Source organism: Tachyglossus aculeatus, chromosome 1 (genome assembly GCF_015852505.1).
Source record: "Tachyglossus aculeatus isolate mTacAcu1 chromosome 1, mTacAcu1.pri, whole genome shotgun sequence".
Classification (NCBI taxonomy): Eukaryota; Metazoa; Chordata; class Mammalia; order Monotremata; family Tachyglossidae; genus Tachyglossus; species Tachyglossus aculeatus.
Genome location: NC_052066.1, coordinates 78,226,711 through 78,251,706, shown reverse-complemented (window position 1 = coordinate 78,251,706; position 24,996 = coordinate 78,226,711). Strand labels below are relative to the sequence as shown.

The 24,996-nt window shown below is 42.0% G+C and overlaps 1 protein-coding gene across 1 annotated transcript in view; it reads left to right on the top strand.

Moving 5' to 3' along the window:
- The window catches only part of KLHL6 (kelch like family member 6), a 57,905-nt gene extending 33,204 nt beyond the window's left edge, over nucleotides 1–24,701 (top strand). The window contains exons 4-7 of the mRNA XM_038749659.1: nucleotides 15,250–15,487; nucleotides 17,391–17,593; nucleotides 22,979–23,192; nucleotides 24,373–24,701. Coding sequence (XP_038605587.1) covers nucleotides 15,250–15,487; nucleotides 17,391–17,593; nucleotides 22,979–23,192; nucleotides 24,373–24,674 — 957 coding nt within the window. The 3' untranslated portion in view covers nucleotides 24,675–24,701. The remainder of the gene's footprint in view (nucleotides 1–15,249; nucleotides 15,488–17,390; nucleotides 17,594–22,978; nucleotides 23,193–24,372) is intronic.
- Nucleotides 24,702–24,996: the final 295 nt, after the last annotated feature.

Sequence of the window (24,996 nt, the reverse complement as noted above, 5' to 3'; positions counted from 1 at the left end):
TCACTTAACTTCTCTTGGTCTCAGTTACCTCATCTGTAAAGAGGGGATTAAGACTGTGAGCCCCATGTGGGACAGGGACTATGTTCAATCTGATTACTTTGTTTCTACCGCAGTGCTTAGAATAGTTGTCACATAACACTTAACAACTATTACAGTTATTATTATTATACCTTTATATTTATTTTAGTGTTTGTCTGACCAGCCAGACTGTAAGAACCTTGAAGGCAGGTATCATGTCTACCAATTTTCTATGTTTTGTTTAGTTGTCTGTCTCCCCCTTCTAGACTGTGAGCCTGTTGTTGGGTAGGGACCATCCCTATATGTTGCCAACTTGTACTTCCCAAGCACTTAGTACAGTGCTCTGCACACAGTAAGCACTCAATAAATATGATCGAAAGAATGATTGAATGAATTAAGTCTCTGGTACTCTCTCAAGCACTTAATATATGCTCTGAAAATAGTTGGTGCTCAATACATTCCATCTTCACTCATATAATTATTTTCACCACATAACCCACCCCCTGTGCTGATTTGTGAGGAGGAAATAAAAGATTATTTGTGAGGAGGAAATAAAAATATTACCTTTGTAAGTAGCGATAGTGGCACAGACCTGGATAGGAAGAATAGAAGAGTCAAAACAAGTTAATGCCGCTGTTAGAGTCTTGCTCTGGGAAGGGAGTTTCTTCTTTGAAAATTACATGCCTGTTGCAGAGTAGGAGGAGTAAATGGATCAGAATGTATTCAAGTCCTAGGTGCGGGCTAATGATAAAAGATGGAGAGTTTGTTTTTTGAAAAGGGCTCAGAGAAGAAGAGGATAAGATGGGGTGGTGAGTAAATTTCGCTGAGTGCTTATTGTCGTTAGCACTTGGAAGAGGGCAGTAGATGTAAGAGATGCAGTCCCAATTGCCCTCTCACCTTCCTCTTCCTTGTTCCCTCCTTTTCACATCATTTATTTCTTCTTCTCTTTTTTCTTCTGTTCCCCTTGTTGTCATTCTTAATTCTCTGTCTAGTAGTCACCTTCTTTTTCTGGGGTTGCAAATACTATGCAATGTGGCCTAGAGAAGCAGCATGGCCTAATGGGGAAGCAGCTTGACTTAGTGGGTACACCACGGGCCTGGGAGTCCAAAGGTCATGGGTTCTAATCCCGGCTCCGCCACTTGTCAGCTGTGTGACCTTGGGCAAGTCACCTCACTTCTCTGGGCCTGAGTTACCTCATCTGTAAAAAGAGGTTGAAGAGCAGGACCCCCTGTGGGACAGAGATTGTGTCCAACCTGACTACCTTGTGTCTACTCCAGTACTTAGAACAGTGCTTGGCACATAATAAGAGCTTAACAAATACCACAGTTATTACTACTACACAAAAAATGGGGCAATTATGCAAGCAAATATGGTAGTTGAGGTTATTTGCAAAGAATAAAACATTTAAATAAAGATGTAAGAGTTGGGAGGATGGCTAGAAGCCACCTGGATTCTGAGTGTGTGGAGGGGTGTCCCATAATCTCCGTCACGGCCGTATCCCCCCTAGCCACAGGACTGGCCCCAGTCCTTCCGAGTGGGACTCCATCAGCCCCAGATGCTGGGGGGCTCTGGCCCACAGGCTGAAGCTCTTCCTACTTCATGTAGATGGAGAATATTAGAGATCTAAGAAGCAGAGGGAACTTTCTGTCTTTCCCTCCTGTATAGAGTTACCTCCTTGTGGGGAGGGATTATGTCTTGTTCTACTATATTCTTCCACATACGTGTTCCAATGCCCTGCACACAATAGTCACTCCATAAATGTTCTTGATTGAATATTTGGTGTAAAGGAAAGCAGTCAGTGTCGGGAGAGAGTGGCCATTTTGCTATTATGAAATAAAGCTTTGGGGTGGTAGGTTTCTGTGAGTTGTTTCCAATGACACATTGTGGTGCCTCAGACCATTGACTCACCATCACAAGACCGCAGGTTTTTCATCAGTTGGTTTTGCTCTAAAGTGCATTTCACAGTCCTGAACTGGGGCTGGAATAGGGTTGGAAGCAAAATTCCCCTCTCGGCACCTCTGGATCAGTTTCATGTGGGACAGGGACTGTTTGACCTGATTAACTTGTATCTAGCCCAACACTTAGAACAGTGCTTGGCATATAGTAAGCAATAATAATAATTATAATAATGATAACAATAGCATCAGCAGGGAGTTCAGTGACCCACCTCCTCCAGGATGCCTTCCCAGACTGAGCCCCCTCCTTCCTCTCCACCTTGTCCCCCTCTCCATCCGCCCGTCTTACCTCCTTCCCTTCCCCACAGCACCTGTATATATGTATATATGTTTGCACATATTTATTGCTCTATTTATTTATTTATTTTACTTGTACATATCTATTCTATTTATTTTATTTTGTTAATATGTTTGGTTTTGTTCTCCGTCTCCCCCTTCTAGACTGTGAGCCCACTGTTGGGTAGGGACTGTGTCTATATGTTGCCAACCTGTATTTCCCAAGCACTTAGTACAGTGCTCTGCACACAGGAAGCACTCAATAAATACGATTGATTGATTGATTGATTGATTGATTGGAGCTGGGATTAGAATTCAGTCAGTCAATGATTTTATTTGAAAACTTACTGTGTACAGAGCATTGTATTAAGTGTTTGGGAAAGTACGATATAACAGTGAAGAACAGTGCTTCACACATAGTAAGCGCTTAACAAATGCCATCATTATTATTATTATATAACAATATAACAGACCCATTCCCTGCCCACAATGAGCTTATGTTCTAGAGAGATTCAGTAACAATTTCATCAGTGAGAAACATGACAAAATCTGAGTATCTAAACAGGGCCCTTGAGTGGAAGTGGGGCAAATTCTACTCACCAATGGTTCCTCTCTGGTCACACCAAGTCCAGCCTGTCAGGGTTTCTGAGTGGTGGAGGAGGATGCCACTTGCAGGTGGCAGAGGTTCAGCCCCTTTTCTCTCTCTCCAACACTCCACTGGGCTCCTGAGTGAGCCAGCCTGAGTAAGCTTGCTTGGCAATGGGAAATGTGCCACTTTTCAGCTCACCAGTGCCTCTCCTATTATAACTTAAGCACTGGAAATTTATGTGGGCAGCCTTCAACACGTTTGTAAAACAGAATAATAATAATAATTGTGGTATTTGTTAAACACTTACTATGCACCAGGCACTGCACTAAGCACTGAGGTAGGTACAAGAAAATCAGGTTGGACACAGTCCTTGCCCCATGTGGGGCTCACAGTCTAAATCCCCATTTTACAGATGAGGTAACTGAGGCACAGAGAAGTGAAGTGACTTGCCCAAGGCCACATAGCAAACAAGTGGCAGAGCCAGGATTAGAATCCAGGTCCTTCTGACTCCTAGGTCAATGCTCTATCCACTATGCCGTGCTGCTTCTAAGGTGGCCCGCCACCCTAGATTTCTCGCTCCTATTCTCAATGTTGCCAAGCACACACATGAGAAGCAGCGTGGCTCAGTAGAAATAACATGGGCTTAGGAACCAGAGGTCATGGGTTCTAATCTCAACTCTGCCACTTGTCAGCTGTGTGACCTTGGGCAAGTCACTTAACTTCCCTGTGCCTCAGTTGCCTCATTTAGACTGTGAGCCCCACGTGGGACAACCTGATCACCTTGTATCCCCCTCCAGTGCTTAGAACAGTGTTTACACATAGTAAGCACTTACATGCCATCATTATTATTATATGAACACACACACATACACAAAGCCTCCAATCGATTACATACCTTATATCTCTTCAAAGTCAACTACTATAATAATAATGGCATTTATTAATCACTTACTATGTGCAAAGCACTATTCTAAGCGCTGGGGAGGTTACAGGGATCAGGTTGTCCCATGGGGTGCTCACAGTCTTAATCCCCATTTCACAGATGAGGTAACTGAGGCCCAGAGAAGTTAAGTGACTTGCCCAAAGTCACACAGCTGGCAATTGGTGGAGCCGGGATTTGAACCCATGACCTCTGACTCCAAAGCCCGGGTTCTTTCCACTGATGCTGCTTCTCTATAAGTGCTCTGTTCTTCACTCTGCTTTGTCCCAGAAGTCTGTGAGCAGCTGCAATTATTGTTCTCCACCTGTGGTGCCCCCTCACAATTGAAAATGAAACCCAGGAGTTTCAGGCATCTCTGGAGCCTTCACTCCAGGCGGGAGACGTTCAGGCCTGGAGCTTATGACTGCCAGACGGCTAGAAAACACTTGGAGCCCAAATTCAATTTTGGGACAGTGATTGACTTTCCATCAGCTGGCCAGAATTCTGAGACAACAACCAAATTCAAGATCATTCTCACTCAACTGGGTTGTGGTCCTGTGTTGTAGGATCACTGGAGAAGCGAAAATCTTCGAGAAGTTTTTGTAAAGGGCTCAGTAGACCTTCAAGTTATTATGTGATTCTCTGTCTCTATGTTACAATCAGAGAAGTGGCGTGGCCTGGTGGAAAAAGCACAAGTCCGGGAGTCAGAAGACCTAGTTCCTAACCTTGGCTCCATCACTTGTCCGCTCTGACCTTGGGCAAGTCACTTAATCTCTTGGTGCCTCAGTTTCCTCAACTGTAAAATGGGTATTAAATCCTTCTCCCTCCCACTTAGAGGTGAGCCTCATGAGGGACAGGGCCTGTGTCCAACCTGACTTTCTTGGATGCACCCTAGTGCTTAGTACGGTGCTTAGCATAATGTAAGTGATTAACAAGTATCATTATACTTGTTAGGATATATATATACATATATACATATATGAGAAGCAGCATGGCTCAGTGGAAAGAGCACGGGCTTTAGAGTCAGAAGTCATGGGTCCAAATCCCGGCTCCGCCAATTGTCCGCTGTGTGACTTTGGTCAAGTCACTTAACTTCTCTGGGTCTCAGTTTCCTCATCTGTAAAATGGGGATTAAGACTGTGAGCCCCCCACGGGACAACCGGATCACTTTGTAACCAGTGCTTAGAACAGTGCTTTGCACATAGTAAGTGCTTAATAAATACCATTATTATTATTATTCTAATTGCATCTAGGTCCTTTATTAACTTCCTTTATGCTACTTACTGCTTTATTCTCTTGCTCCTCCCCTCCCCTCCATTCTCAGTGCTCTAGTTAGGCTAAACCTCATGTCTCATCCCTCTCTAATGATCCAGTGTGGTTTTATCTCTCCCCACCAAAATATTAAGCAGTCTTGCTTTTCCTAGTGGCCAAATTTCATCCTTCCCATCCAACAACCACAATTCTAGGTCAAATCCTCCACAACACTTTGCAACAGTAAGCAACAAGAACTTTACACAGCAGTAGGAGCAGGAGTATTAATTGAGTGCCCATTTGGTGTGATGCACTGTACTAGAGGCTTGGGAAAGTTCAGAAGAAAGAAGTGATGTTCCCTGGCCACAAAAACTTACACGCCAATGGGGAAGACACACATAAAAATATTTACAACTAGAATAGTCGAAGTATACAACTGACTGTTCAGCTGCATAAGCATTTATACAAAAGCATAAGTTTGTCCTCTAGACTGTAAGCTCTTTGTGGGCAGGGAGTGTTTCTGTTAATATTGTTAGATTGTACTCTCCCAAGCACTTAGTACAGTCTCTGAACACAGTAAGCACTCAATAAATATGAATGACTGACCGACAGAAGAGTGTTGAGGATGGGTACAAAGAAGCTGGCTGAAGGAATGACTTGATCCAGAGTTCTGAGAAATTAATTGAGGAGTGTTTGTTGGAGGAGGTAAGATTTTGGGAAGGCTTTGAGGAAGGTCAAAAATCATTAGCTTGCCTTACTGTCTGCAAAGTGTATATATTTTAATTTGGCTTTACTTTAATTGTTCATTTACTAATTAATGACTCTAGGACTGTAGATTGTTTATAATCACATCTTCTCTCCTGTCATTTGCATGCTTGTTGCATGCTCATTGATGGGGAGTAGGGAGGAAGAAGAGGTGAAAGTTAAATTAGTTCTTTAGCAACTATCCAAAAAAATGTTTGGTTGCAGAAAAAGTCAAAATTGTTCTGTTGGATCATATGCTGTATCTGACTATATCTCCTGTATTTGACCTCCAGCATTGAAGCTAATCAAAAGTATATTTCATTTCTAGCTGAAGGTTTCTCATTCTTAGATTTCCTATGGGCTGGGACTATATCTTCGTTACATTCTGAAACCCTTTCATGTCATTTATTGCAAGGGTATAAATCTAGGGATAAATATTAATCACTAAATATAATCACTAAATATTAATCAATAACTGTATTTGTTAAGCACGTATTATGCCCAAATGTCGTACTAAGCACTGGGGTAGATGTAGTATCATTAACACAGTCCCTGATCCACATGGGGCTCACAGGCTAAGGGGTAGGGAGAACAGATATCCAATTCCATTCCCATTATTTAGATGAGGAAACTGAGGCACAGATAAATTAAGTGATTTGCCTAAGGTTCCGCAGCAGGCAAGTGGCGGAAGTGGAACTGGAATCCAGATCTTCTGACTCCTAGGCCTGTGCTCTTATTGGCTATTAGAAGGGCAAGATAGGAAGTAAATCAATCACTGTCCTTGATAGTTTGGATACCATTCTTCCTGGAGAAAAAGGGGAAGACTTCTGAAAATCTCTTTCAGGAATCCCTCTCATTCAATTACTCTATCATAAATACAGAGTCGTTTAGGCAAAACATAATAATTGTGTCATTTTTTAAGCATTTACTATGTGCTAGGCACTGTTCTAAGTGCTGGGGTGGCTCACAGTCTTAATCCCCATTTTACAGCTGAGGTACCTAAGGCACAGAGAAGTGACGTGATTTGCCCAGGGTAACACAGCAGACACGATGCAGAGCCGGGATTAGAACCTAGGTCCTTCTGACTCCCAGACCCGAGTGCTATCCATTAGGCCACGCTACTTCTCATCTTTTTAGTCCTCTTATCTTGTCATTTATTTTTGGTGGAGAAAGCAGATTCCTGTCAGATCTTAAATACTTTACAAAATGAAATTTTGAGCCCCAGCTGCAGTTATAAAACTCGCAACAGCATTAAAATCTTTTTAATGGTGAAAAGAGAAACTGAAGTAAAGAAAGCCAATGATTGAAATAGTTCCCAGACCTTAAGTGGGGTGTATATACGAGCATGAGTCATGGTAAATGGAGCTAGTGCTCTATAAAAAATAATTATAATGAATGTTAATGGATTTTTAGGGCCATCACGTAACATTGAGGCATGTCATATTGATTTAACTCGGTTATTGCTAAAAATCATGGAAACAATGAATGCCTCAGAGCAGAAGGGTAGTAATTATGGAAGAAATGAATGTTGTGTACCTTCATTTCTGGGCAAAAAAAGGACTAGGACTTTAGATGTGTCAAGTTAGAGTCAAAGGAAGTTCGTAGTCCTCCATTTTACATCCTGGGTTGCTTATTTTAAGAAATGTCCCATTTCGAGATACTTCTGTTCTGGTTAATGTAGTGGAGAATGGATCTAATTTTGGATAATTCTGCTGGTAGGCAGCCATTTCAGCCTCCAACCCCACTTTTCCTTCAATCTGATTATTGTTTTTTTCTTCTGAATTATTTGAATACTTACCTCCGCTCTTTAATTTAAATTTACCTGTACAAAATTAGTGGATTTCTTAGTGGCCTTCTCAAATCTTTGCCTTTCTTCCCCATTCCTCCCCTCAAACTCTCACCATACGGCCCTCTGACACTTTACAGTGTCAGAAGTTTAGAGATCAGATGGATGCAAAACATCATTAATAATAATATTTATTAAGCACTTACTATGTGCAAAGCACTGTTCTAAGCTCTGGGGAGGTTACAAGGTGATCAGGTTGTCCCACGGGGGGCTCACAATCTTAATCCCCATTTTACAGATGAGGTAACTGAGGCACAGAGACATTAAGTGACTTGCCCAAAGTCACACAGCTGGCAATTGGCAGAGCTGGGATTTGAACCCATGACCTCTGCCTCCAAAGCCCGGGCTCTTTCCACTGAGCCACTCTGCTTCTCTAGTTCAACATGGTAGAGTCAGAGAAGGCATTGGATCATACACATCTTTATGAATAGACTTCTTTCTCCTGTCTCCACTATACGTAAATAACTGTAGTGTCTGACTTCCCCCATTAGTCTGTAAACTCTTTGAAAGTAGGGGAATTTTTGTCTTGAATCTGCTGTACTCTCCTAAGCACTTAGTACAGTGCTTAAAACTAAGTAAGTGCTCAATAAATGCTACTGATTTATTGATGGATTGAGTGACAGCAGACTCTATCAGAAAAGACAAGGAGGAGAAAAACAAAAGCAGCCCCAAGTGCTGCAAACCACATTCGCAGACCACACATGCAAACCACAGACACAGAATGTGTCTGTTTATTGTTACATTGTACTCACCCAAGCGCTTAGTATATATGTATACCTGTATATATGTATATATGTTTGTACATATTTGCTACTCTATTTATTTATTTATTTATTTATTTTACTTGTACATATCCCTTTTATACTGTGAGCCCACTGTTGGGTAGGGACTGTCTCTATGTGTTGCCAATTTGTATTTCCCAAGCGCTTAGTACAGTGCTCTGCACATAGTAAGCGCTCAATAAATACGATTGATGATGATGATGATGATGATTGAATGGAATACGATTGAATGAATGAAAATTCCAAGAGACAGTCTTCATTTGTGCGCAGTGTGACTGGGAGTATGGATCCGGATTCTGCATTGGCCTTTTCAGACACAGATGGTATCAGTGAGTGAATTTCACCATTAGTGGTTTCTTCTTTGAATATGAAGAACTATATTTACCAGGATAATTTTGTGAGTTTATTGTTGCAGTGCTATAGAGGATGCATTTATCAATTCAGCAGCCTACAAAATGTATCCCAAAATGTAAGATTGCCCTCATGGCTTGGGCAAAGCAATAATTAGAATTTATAGAATTTATTGAGTGAACAGTAAGTTTGGCCTAGTGGACAGAGCATGGGCCTGGGAGTTAGGGAAGCTGGGATCTGCCATTTGCCTATGTTATGACTTTGTGTAATTCACCTAAATTCTCTGCGTCTCAGCTTATTCATCTCTAAAATGGGAGTTAGATCACCTGTTCTGCCTCCTTGAGACTGTGAGCCTCATATGAGACAGGAACTGTATCTGACCAGATTATTTGACCAGATTATCCTGTGCTTATTACCATGCTTGGAACACAGAAAGTGCTTAACAAATACCACAATTAATAACAATAATGATAATAATTATGCTTAATTATGCTATCTTCATAATCAACAAATATAATAATAAACACCAGAAGCATAAGGCACATTCTATACCCATGAGCGGTTTACAATCCAATAAATAATGCCATCAGTCAATTAATCAGTGATAGTTATTGGGCACTTACTCACTGGGTACATAGCATGGTACAAAGCACTTGGGTGAGTGCAATACAATAGAGTTGGAAGACATGTTCCCTGCCCACAAGGAGTTTACAGTTTAGTGGACAGACATCCAAATAAATTATGGGCATGTACATAAGTGCTGCAGGGCTGAGGGTGCTTAAAGGGTTAAGATTCATTCAATCATATTTATTGAGCACTTACTGTATGCAGATCACTGTACTAAGAGCTTGGGAGAGTACAATATGCAATATATACAATATACAATAAATAGACATGTTCCCTGCTCATAATGAGCTTACAGTCTAGAGGATAATAATTGTGATACTTGTTAAGCATTTACTGTGTGCCAGGCTTGTACTAAATGCTTTAGTGGACACAAGCAAATTGGGTTGGACGCAGTCCCTGTCCCATATGGGGCTCACACTCTCAGCCCCCATTTTACAGATGAGGTAACTGAGGCACAGAGAAGTTAAGTTATTTGCCCAAGGTCACACAGCAGAAAAGTGGCAGAACAGGATTAGAACCCACAACCGTCTGACTCTCAGGCCTGTGCTCTATCCACTACTCCAGGTGATTTGCCAAGTGTATAGGTGAAGCAGAAGGATGTTGGAGTAGAGGAAATTAGGGATTCCTCAGGGAAGAAGTCTTGGAGGAAATGCAATTTTTAATAAGGTTTTGAAGATGGCTTTGAAGAATGCCCTCCCTCCACACATCCGCCAAGCTAGCTCTCTTCCTCCCTTTAAAGCCCTACTAAGAGCTCACCTCCTCCAAGAGGCCTTCTCAGACTGAACACCCTTTTTCCTCTCCTCCTCCCCATCCCCCCCACCCTATCTCCTTCCCCTCCCCACAGCACCTGTATATGTTTGCACAGATTTATTACTCTATTTATTTTACTTGTACATATTTACTATTCTATTTATTTTGTTAATGATGTGCATTTAGCTTTAATTCTATTTGTTCTGATGATTTGACACCTGTCCACATGTTTTGTTGTGTTGTCTGTCTCCCCCCTTCTAGACCGTGAGCCCGTTGTTGTGTAGGGACCGTCTCTATATGTTGCCAACTTGTACTTCCCAAGCGCTTAGTACAGTGCTCTGCACACAGTAAGCACTCAATAAATATGATTGAATGAATGAATGAATGAATGAAGATGGGGAGAGTAGTAGTCTGTCCGTTATGAAGGGGGATGGAGTTTTAGGCCAGAGGGAGGATGTGGACAAGGGTTCGGTGGAGAGATAGATGAGATTGAGATACAGTGACTTGGCTGGTGTTAAAAGAGTGAAGCGTGGTCTGGGTTGTAGTAGGAAATTAGTGAGGTAAGATAGGAGAAGGTTAGCTGTTTGAGTGCTTTTAAGCCTATGGTAAAGATTTTCTGTTTGATGTGGAGGTAGATGGGCAACCACCGGAGGTTCTTGAGGAGTGGAGAAACATGGACTAAATGTCTTTTTAGAAAAATGATCTGGGCAGCAGAGTGAAGAATGGACTGAAGTGGAGAGAGACAGGAGGCAGGGAGGTTAACGAGGAGGCTGAAGCAGAAATCTAGACAGGATACGATAAGCATCTGGATCAGTAAAATAGCAGTTTGGCTGGAGAGAAAAAGGGACGATTTTAGCCATGTTGTGAAGGTAGAACTGTCAGGATTTGATGTCAGATTGAATATGTGGGTTGAATGAGAGAGATGAGTCAAGGATAGTATGAAGATTATGGTCTTGTGAGACAGGGAGGATGATGGTGTGTCTAATCATGGGGAGCACAGGATTTGGGTGGGAAGAACAGTTCTTTTTTGGACATGTTAAGTTGGAGATGTCAGTGGGACATTCAAGTAGAAATGTCCTGCTGCCATGAGGAAACGTGAAACTGCAGAGAAGAGTTGGAGAGGTAGATTTTGGAGTCATCCAGGTAGAGATAGTAGTTGGAGCCATGGGAGCAAGTGAGTTCTCTAAGGCAGTGGAGAATGGAAGAGAATGGGAGAATGCAAGGAGACCCAGAATTGAACCTTGAGAGACTCCCACTGTTAGAGGGTGAGAGGCAGAGGAGTCCATGAAAGAGATTGAGAATGAGCGTCCAGAAAGATAGGAGGAGAGCCAGGAGAAGGCAGTGTCATCGAAGCCAATGTTAGATAATGTTTCAAGGAGAATGGGGTGGTGCACAGTGTTGAAGGCAGCTGAGAGGTTGAGGAGGTGTAGGATGGAGTAGAGGCTGTCAGATTTGGCAAGAAGGAAGTTATTGGTGACCTCAGAGAGGGCATTTTGCAAGGAGTGAAGGGGACAGAAGTTAGATTTGAGGGGGTCAAGGAGATAATTGGAGGAGAGGAAGTGGAGGCATCGGGTGTAGAAAACTCACTCAAGGAGTTTGGAGAGGAGTGGTTAGGAGGAAGATGGGGTCAAGGGAGGGTTTTTTTAGAATGGGGAGACATCAGCATGTTCGAACACAATGGGGATTAAGATGGAAAAGTCAATGGTTGAAGACGACAGTCAGGGAGGGAAAAAGAAGGGATCAAGTGTTTCGATAAGGAATGAAGTGTTGGAGACTGAGGCACAGGTGGAGGGACTGGATTTTGAGATGTGTTGGGAGATCTCTTGAAATATTCCTGGGAAAGATGAGAGAGTCAAAGAAGGATCAGGAGAAATCAATCAGTAGTATTTTTTGAGTGCTTACTATGTGCAGTGCACTATACTAAGCTCTTGGGAGAGTACAATATGACAGAATTATCAGGCACATTTCCTGCCTATAACAAGCTTACTGTCTAGAGAAAGGAGGGATTGGAGAGAAACAGGGAGATTTTAGGGAGATTATGCAAACCATCAATAGAGAAAAGGTCATTGTTTATGACACAGAGATAGATTTGGTATGGATTTAGAGAGGAAAACTATGTCCAGCTCAAGTCTAATTGAGAACATTTATATCAACCCCATCACCCAACTCCTGCCCCCTGAATTATTCTTAATCCAAATCAATAAACAAAAGGAAGAACTGAACAACTCTTTGGTATCTTTCAGATTGAATCTACCTGGCAACAGACAGTTAATTCCTTTTTTAAAGTGTTCTTACATTACCATTTCTTGATGAGTCACAAATTATGTCTGGGCTGTTGTTATGTCTCATCTCTCTGACTCCTTACCTAGGTTTGTATTTTTTGTTTTGGTAAGAGTTATTTTCTGTAGGTTGCCTTAGTATCTTGACCTTTCTGCCCAACTCTAGAAAACCACCATAACAATTTCACTTGAGATTATCTGCATCATTAATTCCCAATGAAATAAATGAAAATTTAGTTTAAAAATTTGCAGGAAATTTGGGACATTTATAACAAAACATTACTTTTCCTGTGAACATAACAGTAAAAATACCTAAGTGCTAGTCAAATACAGATAAGTAAGTGTAATTGACCATCAGTGTACGATTTATGGATGTTGATTCACTAAATCTGGTTTGATATATAGACACATTCTACTTGTGTTTCTCAACAGACCATTATTTGCATGAGAAGAAATGTACTGGGAACAACAATGAAAGTTGAGGAAACATATTTTTGATGGGTGAAAGGGCAGAAATCATCTGAAATACTGAAAGGGCACTCAGAGTACCCTTTTGGAAGATTTATTATGGCTTTTGGGGACTTGCTATTCTTCATAATTAAACTGATTGAGTCATCTTCTTTGTCTATTTCCCCAAGTATTACATCATACAAAGAACAGAGCAACTGAGGCATTTCTTATGCTTTTCAGTTATAAATAACATGTAGATTGAATTATCCAACAATCTTAAAGCTAGTTCATTCACAGGACACCTATGCTACAGGCAAGATATAACAAGATTCGGAAGACAAAAGAATTTTAAATACCCTTCCTTACACAACAAATTTCATCATCCCAGATGGTATTTGGGCATTCGAGCATTTGTCCCAAGAGTTATGGGGAGCTGTATTTTTCCAGGTAGGGACAGAGCCTTGTTTAGAGTCTGGAGCCTTCGGGGCAGTTTTCTTGACATAACCAGTCTCCTGAAGCCCCAACCCCAGAAATTCCTCCTTTGAGAAACGCCAACCGATAATCTGGCATAATGGAAATTTACCTAATTTTTCAGGGAAGAGAGTAGGATTCCATCCCAATCTCCCTACAGAATTATGTAGCCCAAATGATGGAAAAAAAAACGTTCCTTAAGAAGAGTTATGAAAATGAATTATGATATTATCTAAACTGTAATTTCTTTCTGTGCAGAGAGTTTCAACTCTGTTGTACTTTCCTCTCCCAAGTACTTAGTACGATGCTCTGCACACTGTAAGCACAGAGAAGCAGCATGGCCTAGTGGACAGAGCATGGACCTGGGAATCAGAAGGACCTGGGTTCTAATCCCATTTCCACCACTTGTCTCCTCTGTGACCATGGGCAAGTCACTTCACCTCTCTTTGCCTCAGTTACCTCATCTTTAAAATGGGGATTAAGACTGGGAACCCCAGGTGGGACATGGACTGTGTCCAACCTGATTAGCTTTGTTTTGCTTTGTTCTCTGTCTCCCCCTTCCAGACTGTGAGCCCACTGTTGCGTAGGGACTGTCTCTATATGTTGCCAACTTGTACTTCCCAAGCACTTAGTACAGTGCTGTGCACACAGTAAGCGCTCAATAAATATGATTGATTGATTGATTAGCTGATATTTACCCCAGCACTTAGTACAATGCTTGGCACATAGTAAGTCCTTAACAAATACCATTAAAAATACCACTGATTTATAGATTGATTGATCTTAGAAAATTATGATTTCCTTTGTGGCATTAAGACTTCTTTTTCTTTAATAAACGCTTAACAAATGCCTCAATTATTATTATTATTTACACATTCATTCATTCCTTCAATCGTATTTATTGAGCACTTACTCTGTTCAGAGCACTGTACTAAGTGCTTGGGAAGTGCAAGTACACATGTGAAGTGATGCAGGGAACTGAGACAATTAAAGTGTTTTTCAGGAAAAAAAATGATGGTTTACATCCAAATTATGGTATACATCCAAATTATCCCAAGAATTGCTTAGCTGCCATTCCAACTGTCTTCTAATGAAAGGTTCTAGTGGCATGGGAAGCAGCATGGCCCAGTGAAAAGAGCACAGGGCTGGGAGTCAGAGGACCTGAGTTCTAATCTTGGCTCTGTCAATTGCTTGCTTTGACCTTGGGCAAGTAACTTAAATTCTTTATCTGTGAAATGGGGATCAAATCTGCCCTCTAATTTAAACTGTGACCTTCATGTGGGACAGGGAGTGTGTCCAACCATAAACTTGTGTCTCTCTCAGTGTTCAGAACAGTGCTTGACACATAGTAAGCACTTAACTAGTACCATAAAAAATGGTTGCTAAGAGAAAGCATTTTACGGAGAAAGTATGGGTGTAGGTATGCATGTCTGTAACTGGGGACAGTGTGGAAGGATCACTGCAGGAAAAAATTCCTCAGTTCCTTTTCTCCTTTTCTTTTCCCTGTCTTTCTCTGTCCTTGTATTACTGCAGGCTATAATTCTTGTCGGGGGAGGTGCTGGGAGGCCTGATAAAACTGCCAAGGGTAGGTGAAGATATTCTTGAACTTGTGTCAACCCAAAGAAGACTTGCCTCTATAAAATATATGACAGTGGTAGAAAAAATCCCATTATTATTCTTTGAAATAATAGCATGATGTAAGCTTGTTGTGAGCAAGGAACGTGTCATCCACTCTGTTAAATTATATTCTCCCAGGTGCTTAGTACAGTGCTCAGCACACAGTAAGCACACGATAAATATGATTGATGATTACTGTTATCATGTAAATGATATCCCTCGGCCCAATGAATCGCTAGGCCCAGTGAACACTATGGCTTTTAATTGCCAGTGATGGAGATCACATTTATTTTGTTTTCATCACTCCGTAACTTTGGTTTCTAGATCATTTCTGAGAGAACGAAGCCCAGGATGCACGAGTTTCAGTCGGAGGTGTTCATGATCATCGGAGGATGCACCAAAGATGAAAAATTTGTGGCAGAAGTGACTTGCCTGGACCCGTTGAGACGTAGTCGTCTGGAGGTGGCTAAACTCCCCATCACTGAGCAGGAAATGGAGAGTGAGAACAAAAAATGGGTAGAATTTGCCTGTGTGACATTGAAAAATGAGGTCTACATATCAGGTAAGGGATGATGGGCTGCTCCATCTAAATTCATGCTAATTCCAGACTACCATTTTAGCCAGGGCATCCGAGGGATGTGCCCTACTTTATAAAATTGGCATCAGGCTACTCCAAAGATGATTCCTAGGCCTCAGAGGGCTGCAGAATGTAGGAGCCACACTGCTATTTTTGCTGTTATTGATTGACTAATAACATTGGGTGCTGAACACTGTATTAAGCTCTGGGGAATGCATTAACATTCAACATTTCCTGAAGTCTTAAGAAAGTAAGGCAGCTAAGTGAGACAGGGAAAACATGTTCACTCAGCTCTCCTTTCACTTTAACTGTCCTATCAATGATATGTCTCAAAATAGACTTCTTGGAAGCAGTGAGTCAAAGAAGAGTGTCTCGAAGGAGGGGAGGGAGGTGGTTTCTTAGATAGGAAGATGGTGGTTGGAATGTGTTAAACAAAAACACAGGCAGGATTTGAATACAAGATACAAATATATACAATGTACAAAATAGATGCCTCTCTAACCAACTCCGTTATATTTTACTTTCCCAAGTGCTTAGTACAATGCTCTGCCATCAGAAAACACTTAGTAAATGCACGGGCCTAGGAGTCAGAAGGTCATGGGTTCTAATTCTGCCTCCACCATTTGTCTGCTGTGTGACCTTGGGCAAGGCACTTCACTTCTCTGTGCCTCAGTTACCTCATCTGTAAAATAGGGATTAAGACTGTGAGCCCCATGTGGGACATGGGCTGTGTCCAACCTGATCACCTTGTTATCTACCCCAAAGCTTAGAACAGTGGCTGGCACATGGTAAGCGCTTAACAATTACCATAAAAAAAATTAACCTGTACCTACCCCAGAATTTCGAACAGTGTTTAACACATAATAAGCACTTAACAGATACCATAAAAAATGCCTAGGGGACCTAGATCTAAGTGCATAGGTGATGCAGAATGGAGGGTGAGAAAGGGAAATGAGAACCGCTCCTGCATGATCCGGTTCAGAGAGCAAGAGAAGGACCATGGCAGAGTGGGAGATAAGCAGGAGTGCTGGGGTAGGGGTGGAATGGCAGCCTAATGCCAATGACTACTGTAGTCCCTGTGCCAAATTCTTCACCATGGGATGGAAAAATACCAAGGCCTAGTTCAAGTTCCATTAATCAATATTCCATGGGGAAAAATCCAGTTTGAAAGCCCAAGAACAGCCAGATGAAACACTGTGTTTCTAAAACTTTTTTTTGAGTGGGAGACATTACCTTTAATTTTGGAACATGCCTACCAACTCCGTTATAATGTACTCTCCCAAGAGCTTAGTACAGGGCTCTGCACATAGTAAATGCACAACAAATGCTATTGATTGATGGATTTTGATCAAAACAAACACCATCAACTCCTTGGGATTATATAGTACCTGATTACCAGGAGTTCAAATCACTTTTACTGATTTTTTTCCCTGTTGTTTTCATGAGAAACATTTTTCTCATGAAATACAAATATCTCATAAATGTATTTCTGTCTCTCTCTCTCCCTTTCTCTCTCTCTCTCTATCTCTGTATCTAACAAACTAGTATGAGACCAATAGTTCTGCCCATATAGTGCACACAAAAAGGCTGTCCTTTACCGTGCTGTCAGTTGAAACATTGTTTCCAGTAGAAATATTAATCCCATAATTCAGATGAAGGAACCAAGACACAGAGAAGTCAAAGTCACCAGTGAATCAAAAGTTGGGGTAGAAATAGCTTGGAAAGTTTGGTGTTCCAATTCCTAGAAGATCGTTCTTTCCAAATTCCAATAGCTACTATTTACAAAGGGGGGTTGGTTTGTGAAAACTGCTTCATAGACATCGGGCATGATAAAGCGTTTGAGTCATCAAGCTAATGTTGTGACATCCACACATTTTATTTATTGCAGGGGGTAAAGAAACACAGCACGATGTCTGGAAATATAACTCCTCCATCAACAAATGGATCCAAATAGAATACTTAAACTTTGGCCGGTGGAGACACAAAATGGCAGTGTTAGGAGGCAAAGTATACGTGATCGGAGGATTTGATGGTTTACAGAGAATCAACAACGTTGAAACATATGATCCCTTCCACAACTGTTGGTCAGAGGTACATTTTAGTTAAATTTGGGGGACAAAGTAGAGTTGCTTTAAAAAAGTCAAGGCTCTTTTCAACCCAGTATAGTTCATCATGGGTAATTGGGGAATCAATCAATCAGTCAATCATTAATGGTATTTATTGATCTCTTTCTGTGTGCAGAGCACTGTACTAAGTGCTTTGGAGAGTACAGTATAACAGTATAGTTCATCATGGGCAATTGGGGAATCAGTCAATCAGTCAGTCATCAATGGTATTTATTGAGCTCTTTCTGTGTGCAGAGCACTGTACTAAGTGCTTCATAAAGTACAGTATAGCAGGGTTTAGCAAACTTCAAAGGGGAGAGTAAAGTCTGAAATTTTACTAAAGGGAGGACTAAATACTACTAATAATGGCATTTGTTAAGCAATTACTATGTGCAAAGCACTGTTCTAAGTGCTGGGGGGATACAAGGTGATCAGGTTGTCCCACGTGGGGCTCTCAATCTTATTCCCAATTTTCCAGATGAGGTAACTGAGGCCCAGAGAAGTTAAGTGACTTGCCCAAAGTCACACAGACAAGTGGAGGAGCTGGGATTAGAACCCATGAACTCTGACTCCCAAGCCCGTGCTCTTTCCACTGAGCCACGCTGCTTCCCCTAAAGGGAAGGGAAATGATGTCTTAGCACTTGTAGATTTGATTAATATTATCCGACAAATCTCTGGAAGTGAGGTGAATTTAGGTAGGTGACTGCTAAAATACATCCAATGGCTTTTTTGGTAAATTCAAAAAGACACCATAGCTGTCTGTGGGGCCAACTTTTCATCTCAAACAACGGAGAGAAAAGGGTGTGTGCTTTCATGAAGGGTGCATGTGGGTCTGGATGGGGAAGGTCAGGAAGATTTGGCCAAGCTAAGGAGTGAGGAAAACTGAAATCTGGGTTTGTTCAGCTCCTCCCAGAATCACTTAGCCCTTTTCAGCCCTGCATGACAATTTTCAGGCCTTGTGAGAGACTGGCAGAAGTGAAACTGGAAGTCCAGTCCAAAAAACTGTGTGTGGGAAAAATAATGATTTAACCCTGAATCTGGAAACCCGGGAGGGCACTATTCCCTGGCTTCTAAGGAGTGGACTACTAAAATAGCAGGTTAAAATGGGTTTAAAATTCTGCTGACAGGGCTGAAAAGCAGAGAGCTCAGGTAACTCTGGGGTAAATGAAGGCCACCAGGTCAAGGAGAAAAATGTCACCTGATGAATATCACAAGATTTAGATGGAGATTAAGGCTTTTCACTCTTAAAAAGTTTCATTAGATGAAAGCCAAAGTGAATGTGACCAAAATTCCTGGGTGGTATTAACTGGGGCCGATAAACAATTAAGGCAAAATTGTGCTCTGTACACTGTACCCTTTACAAAATTGCACACTGTTCTCTCCTAAGCGCTTAGGACAGTGCTCTGCACAGAGTAGGCATTCAATAAATATGACTGATTGATTGATTGATTGATTGGAACAGGATGGAAACTGATTAACTCTTTTCTTTTCATCATTAACTCATTCAATCCAAACCGTCCCCTGAGATGTTCAGTGAGCAATGTTTTTTCCTTTTCCCTCATGTAAGTTTTCTCGGCTGAGGAGGCTTAAAATTTCCTAAAGGCCCTGCTCCATTTCAGAAGAACCTGCTGGTTTTGACCAGGTGTGTGTGAGCATATGCATATATGAGAAGGTCAAACTCAGCCAAAGTTTGTCTGCGGGATTAATTCATTTATTCAGTCGCATTCATTGAGCACTTACTGTGTGCAGAGCACTGTACTAAGCGCTTGGAAAGTACAAGATGGCAACATATAGGGACGGTCTCTACCCAACAATGGGCTCACAGTCTAGAAGGGGGAGAGAGACAACAAAACAAAACATGTGGACAGGTGTCAAGTCGTCAGAACAAATAGAATTAAACTAAATGCACATCATTAACAAAATAAATAGAATAGTAAATATGTACAAGAGGCACTGATTGAAGAGGCAATTTAAAAATCACAAACAACATCTTATGTGAGCCCCATGAATGACAGGGATGATGTCCAATTCCCAACTGTGAATTCTCTCCCTGCAGTTAGTAGAGTGCTCTGCACACAGGAAGTGCTTAAAAAATGTTATTAGTACTACTACTTCTAGGACTGCTGTCTAATTGTGAGTGAGGGTTCCAGCTCTAACCCTGATTGAGTTTTTGTTGCGTGGTAGGGGCCTGTTCCCCTCTCAGGGTCACAACTGGAGAGTTTCCAGTACTCTACCAGCCTTGGCTACTGTAGGCCTACCCATTCCATTCCTAACTTGCCCAGTGGCTAGTGAGTAGAAGGCAATCTGCTACGAGTCAAAAACTCACCCATGTTGGGAAGCAGTTCCATGGGAGAGAGTCAAGGGTGGAGACTCGAGTTTACTGCGTGGAAGATGGCAATGGTAAACCACTTGCGTATTTTTACCAAGAAAACTCTTTGGCTACACTACCAGAACGATTACCAATGGTGAGCGGGGCGTTCTGGGAGAGATGTGTCTGTGGTGTTGCCATGGATCGGAAACAACTCAACAGCATAAGACAAGACAAGATAAGGGGGCCATTGCTGGACATGTCTGATCTTTGATCAAGCAGAGAGAAGATGTGAGCCATTCTTCTTTTTGGGCTCTGCAAGGATTCAATCATTAGAATTTCCGTTGTCCAGTTAGCCCTCACACGGGGAATATTTTCTATTCTACAAACATCATCATCAACGGTATTTATTGAGTGCTTAAATTATTAAGCTGTATTAAGCACTGTATTAAGCACTTGGGAGAGTACAAACAACAGAGTTGGCAGACATGTTCCCTGCCCACAATTAGCTTATAGTCTAGAGCACTTAGTACAGTGCACTGCACCAAATGGGTGCTCATTAAATACTCCTCCTCTTCCTCAGTCAAACAATCACTTGTATTTATTGAGCACTTACTATGTTCAATAAAAGAACAATAGAAGAAGTCAGGAACCTTCAGTTACTCACGCAAGATGAGGTAACTGAGGCACAGAGAAGTGAAGTGACTTGCCCAAGGTTACCCAGAAGACAAGTGCTACTGAAAGCCCTACTGAGAGCTCATCTCCTCCAGGAAGCCTTCCCAGACTGAGCCCCCTCCTTCCGCTCCCCCTTCCCACCCCCCCGCCCTACCTCCTTCCCCTCCCCACAGCACCTGTATATATGTTTGTACAGATTTATTGCTCTATTTATTTTACTTGTACATATTTACTATTCTATTTATTTTATTTTGTTAAAATGTTTTGTTTTGTTGTCTGTCTCCCCCTTCTAGACTGTGAGCCCGCTGTTGGGTAGGGACCGTCTCTTTATGTTGCCAACTTGTACTTCCCAAGCGCTTAGTATAGTGCTCTGCACACAGTAAGTGCTCAATAAATATGATTGAATGAATGAATGAAAATGTTCAAAGCACTGTATGGCTTCTCCTCCTCTTTTACTACTACTACAGGGCCATGTGTACCCAGATCATATGATATGAAGGTCTCAGCCATTACATTACCATGTTGTACCAGATAGAGCACGGACCCCTGGGAGTTAGAAGGTCATGGATTCTTATCCTGCCTCTGCCACTTCTCTGCTGTGTGACCTTGGGCAAGTCACTTCACTTCTCTGGGCCTCAGTTACCTCATTTGCAAAATGGGGATTGAGACTGTGAGCGCCATGTGGAACAGGGACCGTGTCCAACCCAATTTGCTTGTACCCACCCCAACGCTGAGTTCAGTGCCTGGCATGTAGTGAGTGCTTAGCAAATACCATAATTATTATATATACATAGACACAGACACATACAGAATAATAATAATAATGGCATTTATTAAGTGCTTACTAAATGCAAAGCACTGTTCTAAGCACTGGGGAAGCTACAAGGTGATCAGGTTGTCCCATGGGGGGCTCACAGTCTTAATCCCCATTTTACAGATGAGGTAACTGAGGTACAGAGAAATTAAGTGACTTGCCCGAAGTCACACAGCTGACAATTGGCAGAGCCGGAGTTTGAACTCATGACCTCTGAATCCAAAACCCGTGCTCTTTCCACTGAGCCACGCTGCTACTCATATGTATGTGTATGCATATACATATACATGTATGTGTATATATGTGCATGCAGGTATACATATATAAATAAAATACCATAATATACATTATATATGTATTATATATACACACACATATTATGGTATTTTATTTAAGTATGTGTGCGGTTTGGGAGCAATATATATATATTATATATACATACACAAATGTGTGAGTGAGTGTGCAGGTGCGTGTGTAAACACCTATGGGGGGGTGCCATCTTGGGCTTGAAAGGGTGGATTAGGCATATTAAGCCTGGAATGGCACCACCCAAAAGTCCTTCAGGGCAGAAGGGGAAAAGAGCCCTTGTGCCTCCACTTTAAGAGGAACTAGGCTTATGCCTAATTCTGGAAAAGCAGAATTCCCCAACCTTGGGAACTTGTGTGTCTACTGGTAGAGGAAGACACTACTAGTTTCACTTTAGGTCAGATAACTCTACTGTTGGACCCCAAAATTCCCCTTTCACAGACACAAATGCCAGTTTTAAGTCAATCACATTTATCGAATGCTTACTGTGTGCAGAGCACTGAACTACGCACTTGGAAGAGCGCAATAAAACAGAGTTGGTAGACACTTTCAGTGCCCAGAAGGCTCTTATAGTCTAAAGGGTGAGGCAGACATTAAAATAAATTGTGGCTATGTATGTAAGTACTGTTGGGCTGATCACAGGTTAAATAAGGGGTACAAATAATAATAATAATAATAATAATAATAATAATAATGGCATTTATTAAGCACTTACTATGTGCAAAGCATTGTTCTAAGTGCTGGGGAGGTTACAGGGTGATCAGGTTGTCCCACGGTGGGCTCACAGTCTTAATCCCCATTTTACAGATGAGGGAACTGAGGCACAGAGAAGTTAAGTGACTTGCCCAAAGTCACACAGCTGACAATTGGCGGAGCCGGGATACAAACCAAGTTTATTCTAGGGCAACGCAGAAGGACGAGGGAGTAGGGGAAATGAGAGTTTATTTGGGGAAGGCCTCTTGGAGGAGTTGTGATTTTCATAGGACTTTGAAAGAGGGGAGCATGACTGTCTGTCAGATATGAATATGAAGGGGAAGGAGTTTCCCTCTCTACAGTTTTCCCCTCAGTGCAATGTGCAGCAGTGAAGCATCTTTGAGGAGGGTAGTCTTCTTCCTGTAAATGATATCCCAGTTGAGGGAGGAGAGATGGGTGGGAAGGAGAGCGGGAAGGGAAGCATGGAAGGAGGCAGAGGTTTGTGGTCTGATGCTACCAATCTAGTTTTCTTTCCCCAATAATGAAGCTTTCTTGATTCCAATCCCACATTTCAGGCTGCTCCTCTCATGATCCACGTCAGCTCATTTGCAGCAGCCAGCTACAAGAAGAAGCTGTATGTGATCGGGGGAGGCCCCAATGGAAAGCTAGCCACAGATAAAACTCAGTGTTACGACCCATCCACAAATAAATGGAGTTTAAAGTCTTCCATGCCGGTTGAGGCAAAATGCATCAATGCTGTGAGTTTTCGTGACCACATCTTTGTTGTCGGTAAGTGAAGGAATAATTGGTGTGGTTCACTAGCGTATTTGGAGTAGAAATGATAATTTTTACGGTCTACTAGGTCCAGTGCTTTGAACTATATGTTCTGAAAAGAAGAATGGAAGTGTGAATGTGTATCTTCCCCTACCCATTTACTCAGGTAGTAGGAATGGTCGTCTGGACAAAGACCTTTGCAAGTTTCAAAATAATTTCAAAACCATTTAACCAGGGTTGGGGTTACACACACACATACACACACTCACACACACACACAAACACTCACACACTCACACACTCCAAAAACTTTGAAACCATTATATAATGGTGTGATAATTTCAAAAGTTTCAAAAAGTTTGGAAATCTCTTCTGTGTTTTAAAATGATTTTTCAAATGCCTGGGATAAAGAAAATATGATAAATCCAACAGGTGCTCAGTGGCTTGCTCTAAAATGTTTGAAGAGACCATCTAAAAATAATTTCTAGGCCACCTCTGCCACTTGTCTGCTGTGTGTCCTTGGGCAAGCCACTTCACTTCTCTGTGCCTCAGTTACTTCATCGGTAAAATGGGGATGATGACTGTGAGCTCCACGTGGGACAACCTGATTACTTGTATCTACCCCAGCACTTAAAACAGTGCTTGGCACGTAGTAAGAGCTTAACAAATACCATTATTATTGTTATTATTAAGAAATGCCTTTGAAACATTTTGGACCCTTTTTTGGACCACCTGCATGTTGCTCTTTTACGTCCATGTCACAGTGTCTTTGGAAACCTTCAGAATGGTTAGCTAAACTTCTCAGGAAGTTTTGAACAAAGGAAAATTTCGTAGCTACTGAAATCTTTTCAAACTTGCCCCTATGATCAGAGTTCATAATTAACACATTTTGTCCTGAATCATCCCCAGGGTTTCCTAATTAGCCTAAATTGCCAACTTTCCTCTTCACCTGGTGCAAGGTAAGGCCTGACCAGAGTGCGGACTCAATGCTAGCAAATAATCCAAATAATTCAGGCCTAAAATGCACTCTGGCTCATTGATCCTGAAATTTATGACTGAACATGATTTTCATCTGAAATGAATAGGCCTAGGGAGCCAGAGGGGAACCATCATCATCATCAATGGTATCAGCAGATGATACCATTTTTCTCTTTTTCTTTTTCCACTTCAGCAATTTTTCTTTTTTCCACTCCAGGCGGGGCGATGAAAGCGCTCTATTCCTACAGCCCTTTGGAAGACACCTGGTGCTTGGTGACCCAGTTCAGCCATGAACGAGCCAGCTGTGGGATAGCCCCCTGCAACAACAAGCTTTACATCACTGGAGGGAGAGATGAGAAGAATGAGGTGATCGCCACAGTTCTGTGCTGGGACACGGAGATCCAGAGACTGACGGAGGAGTGTGTCCTGCCCCGGGGGGTGTCTCACCATGGCAGCGTCACCATCAGGAAATCCTACACCCACATCCGGAGGACTGTCCCTGGAGCGGTCTCAGTTTGACCCTTGCAAAGCAGGGAGGTTGTGGAAGAATTGGTAAATTGAGAAGCAGCGTGGCTCAATGGAAAGAGCCCGGGCTTGAGAGTCAGAGGGCATGGGTTCAAAACCCGGCTCCGCCACTTGTCAGCTGTGTGACTTTGGGCAAGTCACTTAACTTCTCTGGGCCTCAGTTACCTCATCTGTAAAATGGGGATTAAGACTGTGAGCCCCCCGTGGGACAACCTGATCACCTTGTAACCTCCTCAGTGCTTAGAATAGTGCTTTGCTCATAGTAAATGCTTAAATGCCATAATCATTATTATTATTAAAAGAAAACCGGGGCAGG